General features: G+C 38.8%; 1 protein-coding gene and 1 long non-coding RNA gene across 11 annotated transcripts in view; one reads left to right on the top strand and one right to left on the bottom strand.

The window, feature by feature from the left end:
- Nucleotides 1–19,627, top strand: part of LOC140637055 (adenylate cyclase type 10-like) — a 48,275-nt gene that overhangs the window by 19,891 nt on the left and 8,757 nt on the right. For all 10 annotated transcript variants that reach the window (XR_012034292.1, XM_072833103.1, XM_072833102.1 and 7 more), the window contains 12 exons: nt 4,555–4,631; nt 4,735–4,924; nt 5,412–5,467; nt 6,188–6,341; nt 6,504–6,693; nt 7,890–7,976; nt 9,526–9,797; nt 10,336–10,469; nt 11,092–11,220; nt 13,320–13,595; nt 14,412–14,741; nt 18,695–18,758. Coding sequence is in view for 9 of the 10 variants with exons in the window: in XM_072833103.1 (XP_072689204.1) it covers nt 4,555–4,631; nt 4,735–4,924; nt 5,412–5,467; nt 6,188–6,341; nt 6,504–6,693; nt 7,890–7,976; nt 9,526–9,797; nt 10,336–10,469; nt 11,092–11,220; nt 13,320–13,595; nt 14,412–14,741; nt 18,695–18,758 (1,959 nt within the window). In the remaining variant the exon portion in view is untranslated. The remainder of the gene's footprint in view (nt 1–4,554; nt 4,632–4,734; nt 4,925–5,411; nt 5,468–6,187; nt 6,342–6,503; nt 6,694–7,889; nt 7,977–9,525; nt 9,798–10,335; nt 10,470–11,091; nt 11,221–13,319; nt 13,596–14,411; nt 14,742–18,694; nt 18,759–19,627) is intronic.
- Nucleotides 1,251–19,461, bottom strand: LOC140637060 (uncharacterized). Its single transcript, XR_012034294.1, has 3 exons — nt 19,253–19,461; nt 2,918–3,037; nt 1,251–2,397 (listed from the first exon to the last, which is right to left on the bottom strand). It is a non-coding gene; the product is annotated as an uncharacterized lncRNA (long non-coding RNA).

Raw genomic sequence — 19,627 nt, 5'->3', positions numbered from 1 at the left:
TACAAACAATGTATCTATATGTTGTGGAAATGTAGAACAAAGGTAGCCTGTCTACAGGAGGGAAGGTGTGGGAAGAGAAGTTGTGCGGCTTTACTAAGATAGGAATGGACCACCACTGGTTAATGCTCTCCTTGCCTTTCGGTCTTAGTCTTTCCTAGTCCCTTGATTTTTCTGGAATTCTCACTGATCTCCCTCCTCCATATCTACCCCACCCTCCCACCTCTACAAAAGCCTTGTCTTAATGAAGGTATAGAAAATTCCATGTTCCCACTAGTTACATTCTAATAATGTGGGTTAGAATTTTTCATGACTTTTTTTTTTTCACTAGAAAGCCCTGAAGAAGGTGTATACATTAGATTTGAAAAGTTTTTTTTTCCCAAGATTTTATTTTATTTGAGAGAGTAAGAGAGAGAGCACAAGCTGGGGGAGAGGGAGAAGCAGACTCCCCACTGAGCAGGGAGTCTGATGTGGGGCTTGATCTCATGACCCTGGGATCAACTGACTGAGCCACCCAGGCACACTTGAAAAGTTATTTTAAATGTTAGCATCAAGTCAAAGATTTGTTTGCCATACTTATTCAGTATGAAAAAAAATATGTAGCACTTAACATTTATAGGATACTTTGTGTATGTTACCAGTGTGAATGTTTTTATCCCTCCTTTACACATGAGGAAACTAAAGCCACAGAAGAGGAGTTTGTAGCATACAAAAGAGTTGATAATGAAACCCAGACCTTCTATCCTCAAATCCTGTGTCATTTTCATTACTTCACAGCTGCCTCTTATAAAATACAAATACTCTCCAAAAGGGATACCCTATATTACTAATGTAATATTATTGTAGAGGCATTGTAATATCTATAATATTTTTAAAGAATATTAATACTGAAAAGGAACTTAGAAATGATCTGATCCAACTTTTTATTTTACAGATAAAAAAGATGCTTCAGATGCTTCATAGATAATCAAACTCTCAGTCCAAGGTAGATGTATGTCGGCACTTCTTTTAAACTTGATGGAATCTGCAGATGCTCCTTCAGCCCACTTCCCACTTCTCTCTCTGGTATGGGTGTGTTGGGGCATCCTTTCCAGTGCTGGCCTCTTCTGCTCTTGAATTTTACATTGGCCTGTGGCCTTCAAGAGCCCTGCCCTTGACCTTTACTCATGAATGAGATGGTCATTTCTTAGACCGTAGTTTAGTGCTTTCAGTCTTAGTTATTTTAGAATATAGTAGATTTTAAGAGCTAGATAGAATCTTAGAGTTCATCTAATCTGACCTCCTCCACCTTTTTTTTTTTTTTAAATCTGACCTTCTTCTAGAAACTAAGATCTAGAGGTTTTGTTGGTAAGCCACACAGCTTGATAATGTCAGAGCCTGAAAGCTAGTTTCCAGGTCAATTTTTTTTTCCTTGAAGAGAATTATTAATTAAGTAATTTTCCCAAAGCGTGTGTTTGGTTCCTTAATAAATCATGAAAAGAAGATTCTCATGGCCAAATATATTTGGAAAGTGATACAAACTATATTTCCTTCTTGGAGGTTCACAATATACATTAATATTCAAAGGTTCTAAGTAGTCATATAATAAAAAAATTTGTTTCATCAACATTTTAATCAACATTTCCTAAATTTACTTGATCACCAAACACTTTTCTCCAGAAAGACCTAAAGACATCCAGAAGAATGAATGTTCTCAGGAGCATATATTGGAAAATGCTGCACTAACCAGGTGCTAAAACTTGCCTTCTTTATCCATAATCCAAGTGTAGAGACAGACATAGCCTCAGAGCTACTGTGTGCCATCAGTAGCTGGGACTACAGCTTAGGCCTCTGCATCATATCAGCCTCATCCGGACCCAGAACAACATTCCATATCTCTTTTTTCAATGATCCTTTTCTCCTTGGGTCATCTTCTAAATTCCTGTTTCTAGTCTAGGATATACCTTCAATTTTCAGTTCATTTACATAAAAAAATTATTCTCTGAGTCTTATGATTGATCAGGCTTTTCTAGTTTGTGACTGTTTTCCTAGAATATTCTTGAGACTCATGGAGTGTAGTCTCAGAATCTCATCATTATAGTTCTTCAGCACCAGAAATACCTTAGGTATATTTACATATGTTGAATAAAGAATGTATTTTTCATCAGTGAAGAACATCTCTTTTAAAAAAAGGAAGAAGAAAAAAAAAAAAAAGGAAGAAACATGGACTTCCAGGAGTAGCAAGGGGGAATTCAAAAGTCCAATAGAGGGCAGCCTGGTAGCTTAGCGGTTTAGCGCTGCTTTCCACCCAAGGCCTGATCCTGAAGACCCAGGATCGAGTCCCACGTTGGGCTCCCTGCGTGGAGCCTGCTTCTCCCTCTGTCTGTGTCTCTGCCGCGCTCTCTCTCTCTCTCTCCATCTCTAATAAATAAACAAAATATTTTTTTAAAAAAGTCCAATAGAAAGAAATAAATGATCAAGTGAGAAAAGTTACAGTTTGTTTCCTTCTCATAGCCCTATTAGTGACTGAGTTTATCACATGCATGAATGCACCCACTCCACGAGTGTTCATTAAACACCACTATGAGCCAGGCACTATGCCAGGTACAATGGATGTAAAGAGAAATAAGACACTGCCTCTTGCACTTAGTAAACAACTACCTTTAATACCATGAAATTTAAATGCAGGAATAAAACTTGATAGGAGCTGCAGCAAAATGCTATTTCTGTTCATTCTCCCCAGAGATCACAGAGGAGTCTTGACCATAAAGACAACGTTTGAACCAGGTTGAGAAAGAAAGGAGTTCAATAGTTGGAGAAAGCAAGAGAGGGCATTTTAGACAAAGGAAGCATGGGGAAACATCCAAAGATGTTTAATTTTATTTTTGGTGTGGCAGCAGAACCAACTGCCTGGTTCGGGTCTTGGTGTCTCTTTACTCACCCTGAACAATGGGCCCAGGTAAAGGCTCTCCATCCTGTCGTTAGAAGAAAGCAGGAGAATTCTGATCGTGTAGTAGACAGTAGTTAGTATTGTTGCACTTTTTATGCTTTCTGTGACAACCTGAAAATGGTTTATTTGTAGATTTAACTTGAAACTAATTTATGCCTCATTGTACCCTCTTTCTCCAGCCACAGAACTTATCTGTCACAAGAAATTTTCGCATCAAGTAAATCTGATTATTCCCTATTATGTATGAATTTGCCACTTTTGAACCTTTGCTTCACCTGGAACAGGGTATGCCCCCTTTTCAAATAATTCATATTTCTCACACTTTCCCATCCCTAGCCTAGGTAGAACCACTTCTCCCTACTGCAAACACCATCTGTGCTGTAGGCATCCTGAACTGCTTAATTTGCACAAACACAGCAGGCTTTTCAGAGTCTCTGCCTTTTACCTCTGGATGGAATGCTGTTGCCCTGCTTTGGCAGTACTTCAGCTTGCAAAGTCCAATCATACGTCCTCTCCTTTCTGAGTGGTTTTTCTAACTCTCTCGTATGAGTTAGTTCGTCCATTCTCTTTGTTCTGTTAATTTGCTGTATTGATCTCTAATATGTAGTATTTGTCTTGCTAACTTATAAATATGTGTCTTCATCTCTCTCAATTTCTACCACCCTTCCCTCTCCAAGACAACTTCTCCAGAGCTCAGTACTTGGTACTGTACATACTTCTCAGTGCTTGTTAAATGAATGAACCTATGCACAAATGAATGAATGAAAAAAATTACTCATTTTTGGGATGCCTGGGTGGCTCAGTGGTTGAACATCTGCATTCAGCTCAGGGTGTGATCCTGGGGTCCTGGGATCAAGTCTCACATCGGGCTCCCTGCAGGGAGCCTGTTTCTCACTCTGCCTGTGTCTCTGCCTCTCTGTGTGTCTCATGAATAAATAAGTAAATTTTTTTAAAGGAAAATTACTCATTTTTAAAATGTATTCCAAAGGCTCATTTGCTTAATGAAGGCTTCCATCAAAAGCCTGAACTTCTGATTATTCCTTTACTCTGACATTCTAGCATTATTTGATCTGTTAACCCTGTATTGATAACTGTTGATCTACTTTTTGTTTTGGGATTTTATCTGAGGCAGCATGGTATAGTGGAAATAACATTGGTCTAGGAATCAGGAGGTCTAGATTCTCATTCTGACTCTTCTATTGATTTCTGTTGTATGACTCTGGGAAAATTAATTAGCTCCTCACTTGTGGGTTTTTGTTTTGTTTGTCAAATGGGGTTAAAATATTTACCCTACATACCTCACATATTTGTTGTGAATTGTCCCTCAAAGGGTCAGATAAAATAATCAGTTTGAAAATACTTCAGAAAACATATACAATCTAACAGATATATGGTATTTTTATTTAGTCTTTCTGCTGATAATACCTCCCCAGCTAAAACTCCATGCATACAGGAACTATTTTGTTCCTTTATAACTTTATGCATACCATGCAATGTAGACAGCAGTCTCTGGCCTTTTCTATTCTGAGCCCCAAAGCTAGATGTCTAGATCTGAGGACTGACAGATCTAGTGCCTCACTTTGACACGTCTGACTATATTTACTAACTGTTGCTTTTCCAATCCCCAGGCTTGTTTCCATCAGTATCACCAATGGACCAGTATTCTGTGGCATGATTGGGGCAGTGGCAAGACATGAATATACAGGTAGAATAAGACATTGGACTGTTGGCTCTGTGACTTTGGGGTGAAAGTGGAAGAGATGGTTCAAAAACTCTCCATCCTTTTCTTTACTGTCTCTCTGACATAGTCATTGGTCCAAAGATGAGCCTTGTGGCCAGAATGATAACTGCTTATCCAGGTTTGGTGTCCTGTGATGAGGTAACATATCTAAGATCCATGCTACCTGCTTACAACTTCAAGAAACTCCCACAGAAAATGATGAAGAATATCTCCAACCCAGGGAAGATGTATGAATACCTTGGCCATAGAAGATGTATGTGAGTGTCATTGTGTGATAATTTATTCCCATCTCTTTTATAGAATCAGGGTCTAGGAATAATCAGTGTTTGACTATATGAAACTAGAAAGAAAGATGCTTCTAGTCCTGGCCTGTCGGATTAAGATACATAAGAGGAGGGTTTAGTGTCTAAGATCTTTAGCTTTTCTGTTTAGCTCTGAACTAGTTCCTTAGTGAACTTCTTGCTGTCCAACAGGAACAAGAATGCAGTAAGTCATGAATCTGGCTGTTCTTTTTTTCTTTTTTATTTCACAATTTATTTAGTTCTCTGAGCCTGGAACAATCAATATTTCTCCCCTTTCTCCTCATAAAGATTTTTAATTTTTTAAAACTCTTTTATAGAGAACCCTGGACCTTTTCAGTTTTCTGAAAGTACTTGCTGATGAGGACAATTGCTCTCTAGCTATTTAGAGATATACATTCTATCTATTGCAGTCTGTTAATAGACACATTGTCCTTTTTCTCAGAATGTTTGGGAAGAGACATTTGGCCAGAGAGAGAAATAAAAATCACCCTTTGTTAGGTGAGTTTTCTTTTCTACTTTAAATCATATTTTTTCAGCTATAGGTGATTAAATTATTTTTAATGCAAGACTAAATGCTTCTAAGCCTATATTAAAAGAAGAGAGGGAAAAAAAGAACAGAGAGCAGCCCTCTTACTGAATTTATGTTAGAGGCCTTGCTATTTATTCTCCTTGTTGAATGTTTACACTTCCGTGGAGTCTTCTCACTTTGCCTGAGAAGTACCAACATTTAGTAAGAATCTTTGTAAGCCAGAATTCAGCTATTAAGGTCTTGCTCAGCGTGTTATGGATCATCTCAGAGGAGAATTCCTCATCATGAGACAGCAAAGAAAGCACCAAGACTGTTACCACCCACACTGCATATTCCCTATCTTTATATTTATCTTCATTTATATCTATTAGTCTATTATCTTTAAATAGCAATGACTGACTTTGAAGACTAAATTGTTATAATAGAAATGTTTACAAAAATATAAGGAGATACAGTAGCTCCCATGTCTTAATGTTATTACTTAGGCTCCAGAGCAAACCACCAAACGCAGCACACATTTCTATATAGTCCAGAGTTTATTTTATGCAGAGATGTGAAACCTCATCAAAGAATGGGATTCTGCCCAGGATTCTAGGGGAAAAAATCATTCTGAGAATTATCTTTGCAAAATAAACAGAGTGTCTACTAAAAAAGCACAGGAGTATTAGGTGCTCCCTATCTCTCTACAGATCGGGAGAAAGAACTGGAAGCCTTCCAAATGGCACAGCAGGAATGTTTGCACCAGAAGAAGGGACAAGCAGTTTTGTATGAAGGTGGAAAAGGCTGTGGAAAAAGTCAGCTGTTGGCTGAAATAAACTTCCTGGCCCATAAGGAACAGCACAGGTAAAGATTCCTGCTTCCTGGCTCAGTGTCTACTTCTCTTGAGGCTCCTTTCCCTTGTTGGTGAGATTCTTGTATCATTAGATTCAGCATCCTTGAGCTGGTGGAGTGAGTAAGCTCTCTGTGGGACAAGGGATTCCCAGTGACCACAGTTACATTCACCAGGGTGTTACCACTGAAGCTAAAGGAAACAGATTTCAAGCAGTGCTTCTATGCCATCCAGACTCTCATGGCTATCTTCTTTGAGATCGATACATGTCCAGCCTATTACCGGCAAGAGTGCCTGCACAAACAACTCCATGGGATGGTGGAGGAACCCCTTCACTGCCTTTTTAATGACCTCTTCTTTGTGAAGGTAATGAAGGCCGTGGCTTTCTGAACTGGATTACTAATATTATTTTTGGTGGATAGTAGGGCCCAGTATTGTTTTCTAATCTTATGTATAACCTAAAAATACATAGTTAGCAATGGCAGGGTTGAGATCTGAAATCCCTTTGACACCAAAACCCAGGCTTTCGCTTTGTTGAGGAGAGTAGATTCTAGGACTGACTCTAGCACTTGCTAATTGAATGTCATGGCACAAATCACTCTGCCTGAGCCTACATTTTTTCACCTGTGAAATAATGATTATAGTACTTTATGTGATTAGTACATACATTTTAAAGAAGGTATAAAATAGGTCATAGTGTAAATGTGAGAGATCATAGTGTAAATGTGAGAGGGCTAAATCTGTCAAGGTGTTACTGACCAGTCGAGCATTCCCAGCAATTTTATTCATGTGTTTTCAAGTCAGTTGTGATGTTTTGTTCTTTAACCCTAGCCATGGAGTTTGTCACTTGAATCAGCATCTGAATCTCAAAAGCTTCCAGCAGTCTAAGGTTTACTAGAGTGAGCAGGCTAAGAAAGAATTCCCTGGTCCACAATGCCATTTATTTTTCCTCTATCACTTCTTCTAATCTACCAAGCCTGCAGGGCATGGTATTTAATGGAAAATAGAGAAAAGGAAAATCTCTCCAATCCCTCAGTTCGGCCCTGTCTTAAAACAGGCCTTGCCTGTGGCTCTGGCCCTTGTCCAAGTGCTAGAGGAATAGCCTTACTTTGACTCTCCGGTCCATGTCACTCATTTGCTGTGAGTTGTGCAACTTGCTAGCACAATGTTAGGAGATACCCATCATGATTCTTTCTGACAAGTCTCATACACTCATTCATTCTGGTGTATTTGGAATAACTGGGGTGCTGGCGCTGTCCAAAATAACATTGCTAAATCCAACCTGTCACTTTACATCTTAGTCATGACCCTTTAAGTGTTTGCCAGAGTCTGGGTTTGGAAAGGGTCGGTCTCTTTCTCTCCTCTAATCTCCAGTTGACTTTCCATGTCACTCTGAATTGTTTATTAGATATTGGATTAGCATTTGCGACCCTATGTGCAGTCCTATAGAAGAAACCCATTCTAACACAAATAGAATCATTGTCTGTTCCCTTTAGAGAGTCTGCATATTTTTATTAGGTTGTCATTGTGAATGCTAACATATGAATAATTTTCTTGGTTAGTTTCCCTTATCCTTTGAAGTTTCGCACATGGATGACCTGACCAGACAAAAGAAGGTTAAGGCATGTTTTTTTCAAGTGCTTCAGGAGGTGGGTACTTTTGCTACATACCATTAATTCTTAATATATGGAGATGGTTTGTGCTTATTTTAACCTATTCATAGCACAGCTTGACTTGGGCCTGTCTATCTGTGATATCTTCATTGTATCTATCTTTAACCTTGAATCAATCCTATTGTACAGCAAACAAGAAAAGTTCTTGGCTCTTCCCTGATCCTTGGTTCTTAATGAAATTTTAGTAACTTACTTTAAAACAGTGGCTTCTAAATGGAAGCAGATAGCTCTTTTACCTCCAATTTGTTACAAATACACTCAAGCCTTAACCCAGATTACAGAGTCAAAAATATCTAAAATTTTTTTTTAATTTTTATTTATTTATGATAGTCACACAGAGAGAAAGAGAGAGAGGCAGAGACACAGGCAGAGGGAGAAGCAGGCTCCATGCACCGGGAGCCCGATGTGGGATTCGATCCTGAGTCTCCAGGATCGCACCCTGGGCCAAAGGCAGGCGCCAAACCGCTGCGCCACCAGGGATCCCAAGTCAAAAATATCTATAAGCAGAAACTGATGTAGTCATTCTGGAAAGCAATCTAGAAGTAATTAGTCAAATTTTAATAACATACATTTTCTAGACCTAGCAGTTCCACTCCTGGACCTATGTCCCAGGTAGTCTGTCCACTGCAGTGTTTGTGGAGGCAAGGGAGACGTTGGCATCAATGCTCTGCAGTATAATGCAGAAGTTTAGAAGGGAATAGATGAAAACATTGCAACATAGAGTGTTCTTAAAAATAATCTTGAATAAAAAGAAATAATGAGATCTATACAGTAGCATTTATATAAAAAAGTTTACCTAACTATAATGCGCATTTTTTAAGAACACAATACAAACAAAAGGATTAGGGGAACACCTTAGAATGGTTACCTGCTGCAGCAGGGGGTGGGGAGTATGAATAAAAATGAGTATTTTTTTTCAAGTTTACATGAATAAGGTCTGATAACTGCTAGTTTTAACAAGCACTCAGATAATTCTAATGTGCAGCTTGGTTTGGAAATTACTAATATAAAGTATTATGAGTTCCTATACAGTTTGAAGTCTTTGCCAAAATCAAATGTTTGAAAGCTTTATGTTCAGAGAATATTTTGATGTTCATTTTGTTTTTCAGTTAGAGTGTTTTCTTGTCCAAAGAAACTCAATACATTTCTTTAGAAATTAGACATACTGGCTATATTTTATATTTATAAAATAAGATATGGGGATCCCTGGATGGTCAGTGGTTGGGCATCTGCCTTTGGCCCAGGGCGTGGTCCTGGAGTCCCGGGATCGAGTCCCATATGAGGCTCCCTGCATGGAGCCTGCTTCTCTCTCAGCCTATGTCTCTGCCTCTCTCTCTCTGTGTCCCTCATGAATAAATAAATAAAATCTTAAAAAAATAAGATATTACCTGGACTTAGGATACATTTTATCCTGTATAAAACCCCAGATTTTTTTAATCTGTTGGGAAATTCATGGTACATTTGAAAATCAGATGACTTCATTTCTAATCAGAAGTTGTCACTGTTTCTTTGCTGTTATTTTCAGGCAGTGAGGGAAGCACCACTGATTTTCCTCATTGATGAAGCCCAATATATGGATACAGCTTCCTGGGAGTTTTTGGAAACATTACTCTCCACTGTGCCCATCATCATGGTGATGACATTGACCCCTACTTTCACCCTGTGTGGCTGTGCCCAGCACTTCCTGCAGAGCTCTCAGGCTGTCCTTGTGCCCATTTTGAAGTTGGCAGCGACCTCACTGTTGAGAATGGCATGTTGGGAACTGGGGGTGGTGAGCATCCCCCAAGAGCTACAGATGTGAGTGGCTAGGACTAGCTGGGCACTTCATTAAGGGCAGAGCCAGTGCCATAATATAAGTGAGAAGGCTCAGGTCTCACTTACCCAAGTTGGGGGAGAGAATGGCCTTAGTAACCATGATGAGGCCCAAGGCCAGATTTAAGGATAGACCGTCTCCTAGCAAACCAGTAAAGTGCTACCTTCCTGGGCGACCCAGGTTTTCACTAGACAAGACTTGGATGGTTTGCTTCAGGTGTCTATTATATGTGGTCAGGCCATTTTCTAGAGCTCTTTGGTAAGGGGATGTTAGTTCTTCTTAACAGCAATAGAAACAAAATAGTTAAAAAAGAAAAGTTATTGCTAAAATACATTTCAAGCCATCAGAATCTTTTTTTTTCTTTTTTTTACATTTCTGTGTTGCTTCTTATCTCTGTTAGAGAATATCATCAAGAGCTGACTTTAACAAAAGAAGAAATAATCCTCAGTATGAAATACCCTTATGCTTGGCTCTCTTCAAGTGGGCATCTTAGTCAGCAATCCCCTACTTACCTCCCTACAGCTACCTTCTCCACAGGTGCTTTGGAAATCCCCTCTACTGTGAGGTCTTATGCCAGGACCTTCTCTCTAAAGATATTTTGCTCTTTCATGACCTCCAAAAGGTGGAGGAGAACAGCAAGTGGGAGAACCTCTCAGGTAAGCTTAGCTTCCAGGGTTCTACCCTCTCAGCTGCTGGGGTTCATCCTTTGATATGGCATCACCTGACCCTTAAGAGGCATGTGCCTATTTCCTGCTAACATTCAAAACAAGAGTAAGCCTTCCCAGCCTGCCTCAGAGAACTTAACTGAGTCATTAAATCTATTATAGTTCCTTTTTGAGCAGCCCAAGAGATAGGAATAAGAAAAGAGGATTTATAAACAAAAGTTCATGAGAGAATTGCATATTAATTACTGATGAGAAGGACGACTTGAAGATTTGGATAAGGGGTGGAAGAAGGGAGGAGGGTGGGAGAGGAAGATAGAAGCATGTGTAAATCTGGAAAGGCATCCTAGGGCTGTGAGGGCTGTGACATAATAGAAGGGAGGGCTACTGGAAAGTAAATGGGAAGAGTGTAAATGTTGAATACCATATGGTAGAAAAAATGTTGTTAGTTTCTGAGAGAACATTAGCGAGCAGACAGGATGAGTGGGGTAAGCCACCTTAAACATATGCTCTCTTTGTCCTGTTCGTTTCTTGGCTAAATTCTTGTATTTTTGTGCCTTTAAAACTAGTCACTGAGCCTGGTGTTTTCCTCAGTCATTGTAGTCTTTCCCTATAGCCAATGCCATGAAATCCACAATGTATGGTATTTTTCCTGCTGGCTCTGAAGAAGACCATGAACTTTATATCTGCACAGTCAAGGATGATGTGAACTTGGATACAGTGCTTCTCCCACCATTATTAAAAGGCAAGTCCCTTGAAAACCTCAAGTGAACCAATTACAGATGTCACTGCACTTAGTAATTTGGTGATGAATATAGGTCTCTCATTATCATGCTAGTTCCATTTTCTTTTAAAAAAGAAGCCTGCCTTCTATAAATACATTCTGGTACTGCCCAAAGAGCCTTTAAGAGATCTGTAAACGCTACTTGAGTATTGTCTTACTTAAGTGAGCCCCTTGTTCTCTGAGGCTAGTGACTGAGAAGTTTTCTAGTTATTTAATAAAATTAGGTCCCGAGTTTCCCTTTATGCATATTCCTGTGCTAGAAGAGGCACTAAGCAGGGGACATAATGTGGCTGAGATTTAAGAAAATCTATGGTGCTAGTAAAGAGTGTTATACACATAGCAGGAGTTAAATAAAAAGAGGGTGAAGTAAGTTTATCATGACTGATGAGAAAAAGAATGGAGAAGTCATCAGAACTGAGTAGGCATAATCAGATTGGGGGATATTCTTTTTAGAAATGAGGAAGTTGGAGTTTTTTTCATTTCTATTCAAATGTTTGGTGGTCAGGTTCCATACTAAGCCCTTTTAGAATATTATGATGATTAAGCCTGCCTTCAAGTCAAGCATGATCTTGTTGAGAATATAAGACAGGCATATGAAACAGCAGTAGAGAACACCTTGATAATTAAGGGCCAAGGCTCTGGGTACCACTGGCTCTTTCACGTACTGGCTATGAAACCTTAAATAAACTTATCTAATCCTTAGTCTTCTCATCACTTCAATGAGGATAATGATAGCACCTATCGTGTGGGGTTAGTTGAGGATTAAATGAAATAAATCATAGTACATAATAAATATTCAATGTATGTTAGCTTATAATGTTATATTATAACATATAATAGCTCTTATATATAGCCATTATAAGCTAACATTCTGGTGTCTGTAAATACATCTAGACAGTTCACACTCTTACAACGACAACAGGCCATACTTGGCATTGGTTTTACTAACTTGGCAGCATACAGGTCAGAAAATATACCTTCAGGTGGTTTTCTTTAGTGGAGGTCCTTATGACAGTTTCCACTGCTATTCTCTGGAGCCACAAGGGGTATCTTTTGTGTGACAGAATGAAACCATGATGGGTGGGTGCTTAGAAGCCCCATGTCTCAACTAGAAGCTACTGTCTCTTATCACAGCCCCATAGGCATAGATTTCAGGCTCTGCAAGGGATATGACCTATGACAAGAATTACTACACAGAAGGAAACCCAGAACTGTGGCTTACCACCAGTTATTTTTAGCTTATTCACAGTTTTCCTAGTCCAAATTCAGTTTCCCATCAGGGATAATTGCTAGCATAATAAATGTCATGTGGTGACTCAGCTGACATTCTCATTTAATCAGGATCCTGGGAAACAGCTGAAAAGTTAACCCAAGATCAATATTGTCCACAGGGAAGGAAAAGGTTAACTTGTAAGCTAAAACAAATAGCTCATTCAGCAAAGCCTTGGTCTAAATGAAAGGCCAAAGCTAGATTAGGAAGGGCCACATACGTTACAAAAAGGGCCTTGGCATGATTGTATCTGTACTTTATATACATAATTCTACTACTAGTTAATATGTTACTGGAATAATAATGAGAAGAAACTGGAGATGTTTCAGTGGTGTGGTGAATACCTAGTGGTTGTTGCTTGAACAATGATGGGAGAATGAGGACAAATGAGGACTTGGAGATAAGGCTCTTTTAAGAGGTTAGGGTGAGTGGAAAAGGAGAGGACCAAAAGCAAGCTTTTTTTTTTTTTTTTGAGAGAGAGAGAGAGAGAGAGAGAGAGCATGGATGGGAGGGGCACAGGGAGAGGGGGAGAGAGAGAGAGACTCTTGAGCAGACTCCCTGCTGAGCGTGGTGCTCAGTGCAGAGGGCTCAATGCCATGACCTGAGATCATGACCTGAGCTGAAATCATGAGTCAGAAGCTTAAGTGACTGAGCCACCCAGGCACCCTGAAAGCCTTTTTTTTTTTTTTTTTTTAAGTGAATCGATTATCAACACAATGTATTCTATATTTGTAGAAAGCTTGTTCAGGGCTCTTTTTGTTTGTTTGTTTGTTTGTTTGTTTTTTTCCAGAAATAGCAGTAAACCAGTTAGATCAATTGAGCCCAGCGGAGCAGCTGCTGGTTAAGTGTGCTGCAGTCATTGGTCACTCCTTCCACATAGATCTGCTGCAACACCTCCTGCCTGGCTGGAATAAAAATAAGCTACTTCAGGTGTTGAGGGCTCTTGTGGATATACATGTGCTCTGCTGGATCAACAAGAGTCAAGAGCTTCCTGCTGACTCAATAATAGTGCCTTCCTCGATCAAGATTATTGAACAAATCAAAGAGGAGAAGAAGAAAAAGTCAGGTGAGGAACAGCTGCTTTCTTGTTCTTACCTGAACAGAGAAGAGAACCTTGGGTAGGTATATCTGTGTTCAGAAAGAATATCAATATCCTTTATCACGGGCCTCAGTTTCCTAAAACTATAGCTAAGAAATGGGGGAAAGTGATTCTTTTAATAACAAAGGAGCCATAGTGAATGAATAACCTGTATTTTTCAGAACTGTTTTAATTCCTAGAATTTTAGGTCCTTGTTAACCCCATGTGTTAAGTATCTGTATCTTAATTTTTGGTTGGAAAATAACCCTTTACTGGCTTCTAGGTATAAATAATAAGAAAAAAAAGAATAAGCCGTCTTTAAGTTTTAGAAATTTACAATAAAGATAAACATCTGGTATTGAAACACACATGAACAAAGCAAGATATACATTAGCTTGCTACCTCAAATTCTCCATGTAATAAAATTGTAGCATAGACTACCCAAAGCACATAAATTCACAAGTAATTTCCCTTTGACTTTGAAATATGTTTGGGCCTTATATTTGAACAGAGCATTTCTGATGATTTGATATTTATAGTAATTTGTAGTAAAAAAAAATCTCAATTTAGGAGGAACATCTAAGAATTCTATTCAGTGTACTTCTGTACCACTGATCATTTTTTCTCTGTGGTACTTTGTATAAGATATATGGTCAATGTCATTCTCAGATGTGTAATATACTTTATACAGAAGAATTATAAATAAAATTTTCTTATAAACTGCATCATGTGTTTGGAAGTTTGCTACTGATAGCATAAAAGGCCTTTGAGGGAGACTCTCACTGAAATTTTCCTATATTTCAGATGCTGACTCTCCTCTCAGTCTGCAAGAGGAACTATCCCTACCTCAAACAGAGGTGCTAGAATTTGGAGTGCCACTAATACGGGAAGCTGCTTGGGAGCTGTGGCCCAAGGCGCAGCAGATAGCCCTGCACCTTGAATGTGCCTACTTTCTCCGAGATTTGGCCTGCCGCTGTGGGAGCTGTCATGGTGGGGACTTTGTCCCCTTCCACCGTTTTGCCATCTGTTCTACTAAGAGCTGCAATGGGACCTCCCGGTTCTGTAGTTACAAAGATACTGGCTCAGTACTAAGACAAGTGATCACAGACAAATTGCAGCTGCCTTCTCCCCAAGGTAAACCCAGGGAGTAGAAAAAGGACATGCTGGTGTCACTTCTCTTTATTCATGTACCTGGAGCTCTTCATCCAAAAGGTGGAATCAGATTAAGGGAGGAAAATAGGTGGAAAGAGCTATTTATCTCTGTGCACCGGGGATAAGCACCAGAAATAAAAAATGGAATATCAGAGCTAAAAGGAACTTTAGGGATCATGCTTATTTTGGTTGGCAATCTTGGGCAAGTTACCTAACCTCAATTTATTGAGGAAAATAACAATACCAATTGCATAGAGTTACTGTGAGAATTAAATGAGTTAAAATATATAATGTGTTTTGAATAGTGCCAGGCACATGGTTAGTGCTCAGTATATTTTAGCTACTGTTGTTATTATTATTAAACTCTATGCATATATATGGGACCCCAATGTTTATCAGATGGTGTAACTAGGTATTAAGAATACAAAGTGAATAAGTGTGGGTCCCTGAAATGATCAGTTTTAGGGGTTGATACAGACATACAAATAGAGAATTCTAATATGACATGGTAAAGGCAATGAAAATAGCATACCTAGGCATTGGGGTATCTAGAGAAGGGGCCATTGGCCGAGCCCAAGAAGTGAGTAGGAGAAAACTCTCCCTTGAAGGAGATAATGGCCAGAAGTGAGAACTCAGGGATAAATAGGAATTAGTTGCTTGGAGAAGTTTGAGTTAGTGGATAGGTGTTCCCCAAAGCCAGTAGCCCTTCTACCACATTCTAAATAAGAGCTCACACACATTGTTTTAACATTTTCAGTTATTGGACAGCCCATTTCATTGTCAACAACTATTAGAAAGCTTCGTTCATCAAGGTGAAATCTGCCTTCTTATAACTTCACCCATTTTTCAGAGTTGCACCTTTTTAAAAAAAACTATTTAAATTTCAGCTAGTTAACATACAGTGTAATATTAGTTTTGGGTGGACAATATAGTGGTTCAGCACTTCCATACATTACCCAGTGTTCATCCTAAGTGCCCTCCTTATTACCCATCACCTTTTTAGCCCATCTCTCCACCCCTCCCCGCTGGTAACCATTAGTTTGTTCTCTATAGTTAAAAGTATGTTTCTTGGTTTGCCTCTCTTTTTTTTTTTCCATTTGCTCATTTGTTTTGTTTCGTAAATTCTACATAAGAGTGAAATCATATGGTATGTATCTTTTTCTGACTGATTTATTATTTTACTTAGCATTACACTCTCTGACTCTATCCGTGTCAAGGCAAATGGCAAGATTTCATTCTTTTTTATGGCTGAGTAACACATATTGTGTGTGTGTGTGTGTGTGTATGTACACAAACAAATATATATATGTCACATCTTCTCTATCCATCAGTTGATGGACACTTGGCTGCTTCTATATTTTGGCTATTGTAGATAATGCTGCTATAAACATCAGAGTGCATGTATCCCTTTGAATTAGTATTAGTGTTGTTGTACTCTTTGGGAAGATACCTAGTAGTGTGATTGCCAGATCATAGGTAAGTTCTATTTTTTACTTTTTAAGGAACCACCATACTGTTTTCCACAGTGGCTGCACTAGTTTGCATTCCCACCAACAGAGGGTTTCCCTTTCTCTATATCCTCGCCAATACCTGTTGTTTCTTGTGTTGTTGATTTTAGCTATTCTGACAGGTGTGAGGTGATATTTCATTGTAATTTTGATTTGCATTTCCCTGACAATAAGTGAAGACAACACAAAGAAATGGAAAGACATTTCATGCTTATGGATTGGAACAACAAATATTGTTAAAATGTCTATACTACCCAAAGCAATCTACACCTTTAATGCAATCCCTATCCAAATACCAACCAGCATTTTTCACAGACCTCGAACAAATAATCCTAAAATTTGTAAGGAACCACAAAAGACCCTGAATAGCCAAAGCAACCTTGAAAAAAGAAAAACAAAGCTAGAGGTATCACAATTCTGGACTTCAAGTTATATTACAAAGCTGTAATGATCAAGACTGTATAGTACTGGCACAAAAATAGACACATAGATCAATGGAATGTAATAGAACACCCAGAAATGAACCCACACTTATATGATAAACTAGTCTTGGACAAAACAGGAAAGAATATCCATTGGGAAAAAGACTATCTCTTCAACAAACACTATTGAGAAAGCTGGACAGCAACATGCAAAAGTATGAAACTAGGCCACTTTCTTACATCATCCACAAAAATAAATTCAAAATGGATTAAAAGCTTAAATGTGAGACCTGAAATCATAAAAATCTAGAAGATAGCATAGACGATAACCTCTTTGACATCAACCATAGCAACTTCTTTAGATGTCTCCTGAGGCAAGGGAAACAAAAGCAAAAATAAACTATTGGGACTACATCAAAATAAAAAGCTTTAGTGCAGCAAAGGAAACAATTAACAAAACTAAAAGACAACCTACAGAAGGGGAAAAGATATTGGCAAATGACATATCTGATAAAGGGTTCGTATTCAAAATATATAAAGAACTTATAAAACTCAATACCAAAAAAATGAAAAACCTGATTTTTTTAAGAGCAGAAGACATGAATAGACATTTTTCCAAAGAAGACATCCAAATGGCCAACAGACATGTGAAAAGATGTCATCACTGATCATCAGGGTAATGCAAATCAGACCTGTGCTGTCTTCCATATTTGAAGACAGCTGTCAAGACCCAACCAAATCTTGTCTTTTTCTATTCTGATAGTTGTTGTTGGTGTTGGAAAGGGAGAGATGGTGAATCGTTTGTGGTAACAGACTAAAATCAATAAGTTAATCTATTCTCTTAATGTCTGTTCTAGCTATAACATTCTGATGACTCTGTGAAGGTGGACCAGTGACTTGGAAAAATTGGTCATTGGCTGTTGAACTCTTTGGGCATTCACACTTTTGTCCTTTCCAAGGAGAAAGAGAAAAGTCACAGTGAATGTCCTGGTCTAGGATTATAAAGAAATTACTATCATTCCTATTTCCCATATGACTTTTTCCTTTTGAGAGGTCAGTGTCAGCTTTAGATTACACAGCCTGATTGGTCTATATGAGAAAGGCCCAAGACCTTCCCAGCACAACCATACTCTCTGAGGATGCTTCCCAGATTCAAGGTCCCTGTGCATGGCCATGCAGAACAGGCACTGCACAAATCTAGACAGTGCTAGTCAACACATGCTATGATGTGATGGTTCCCCTGGAAATTGCATTGCCATAGTGCTGCCAAACTCCTGGTTCTTGAGTTACCTTAGTCTTACTTTACCTTATTTGACATTGTTCAGCAATCAGAGAGCTGGTCCTTTTCCTTAACACAAGTTCTCCCTACAACCGTCCTCTGGTACTCCCTTTCAATCCCACCATCCATGCCTCTGAGCCCTAATGGTAACATTTCCACATCATTCCCAGTTTTTTACTTTTTGATCTGTGGAAAGGCAGCTGCAGAGGAACAGAGAAATCTGAAGGATAAGGGCTGTTTGAAGCCAATTAGGTAAAGCTGGAACTCTTGCTGGCCACTGTAACTCTAGTGAACTGTGGCATCAGGGGTCCTTGTGATTTTCTACACTAGGTCTAGCTCTGTGATTCACTCTCAGCTGGTCGTGAACTCAATACAGATATATTCAAGGATTTCTTCTATTAGAAGTAGCCATCAAACCAGATGGACCTGTTATTTATTCATTTCTCTAGCAAATAGAATTAGGGACTGGTTTGGGAGGTTTGAGAAGAGTTACTATTTGAATCCTAAGTAGTTGCCATTAAGGAATTTGTAATCTACCATCCTGTTTTGTGTGTAGGCTGATATTAAACCTAAACTTGATATTAAACCTAAACAATTGAGGGAGGCAATTAGGTCATGAGTAAGCTTCTGAACTAAGCTTCAGAGGAGAAGTAGTCAAGAATTGGAAATATTCTCAATTAATACAAAGATGGATAATGAAAGATAATAATCTTTTTCTCTCTACAGATAGTTTTCAGTTCCAGACAAAATCATTCAGAAGTCAGGAGGCCTTCACAAGTGAACACTGCAGGTAAATGGAGATGCTGAGAGTGGGCTTGGGGGACAAGGAAGTGAGACACAGGTGACTATTAAAAGGGCCACTTGACTCACCTGCAGACCAGGAATGCCTCTGACCACCCAGGAGTAGTGACCCTTGTACGCAATCCAGAGTTCAAGTTAACAGAGAATTGGAAAGGCAATTTTTGATTTTTTTAGGGAAATTATTCCTTAGTGTTTAGGAGAAACTTCATATAATAGTTCTCGAATGCACTATACACATAGCAGATTTTTCTCTGCTATAAATTTGCCTTCTCAATTATGTTTGACCCCAGATGATATTAAAAGGAATTTACATTGCCTAATCGTGTGCCTCCTGACTTTCTAATGTCTAGCCTATCAATTTTAAATGTCCCTACCTTGAGTTCACCAGCCCCTCTAGAGTTTCCTGTCCTGCTTATCCAACTTGATTTCTTAGAGGTTTTCAAACAAAAATCTGTATTCTACATGAATCATCCCCACACTCACCTGTATATCTCTGCTCACACAATTATCCCTTTTTGAAATTCTAAGTGGCCTCCATATCCTTCTGCTTATCAGAGTGTTCAGTGATCTTCAAAACCCTCCTCAGTTTCCATCTTTTTTAACCATTCTGCCTCAGAGAGATCTAACCTCTTTCGAATTCATGGTGTTTATAGAGAGTGCATGGACTAGTAGTCAGAGAAGTGAGCTCTAGTTTGGTTCTATTCAGTAGCTGTGAGGTCATTCAGAAGTCACTGAAGCTTCCGAAGCCTCAATTGCCTCTTCAGTAAAAGGAGGGTAGTTTTTGCCTATCTGAAAGACAGTGTTATTGTAGGATAAGATGGTGTTGTATAAAATCATGTTCAAATGTGTTGACAAAGT

The sequence above is a fragment of the Canis lupus genome, chromosome 7 (genome assembly GCF_048164855.1).
Source record: "Canis lupus baileyi chromosome 7, mCanLup2.hap1, whole genome shotgun sequence".
NCBI classification, from domain to species: domain Eukaryota; kingdom Metazoa; phylum Chordata; class Mammalia; order Carnivora; family Canidae; genus Canis; species Canis lupus.
This window is presented reverse-complemented; position numbering and strand designations above follow the sequence as displayed.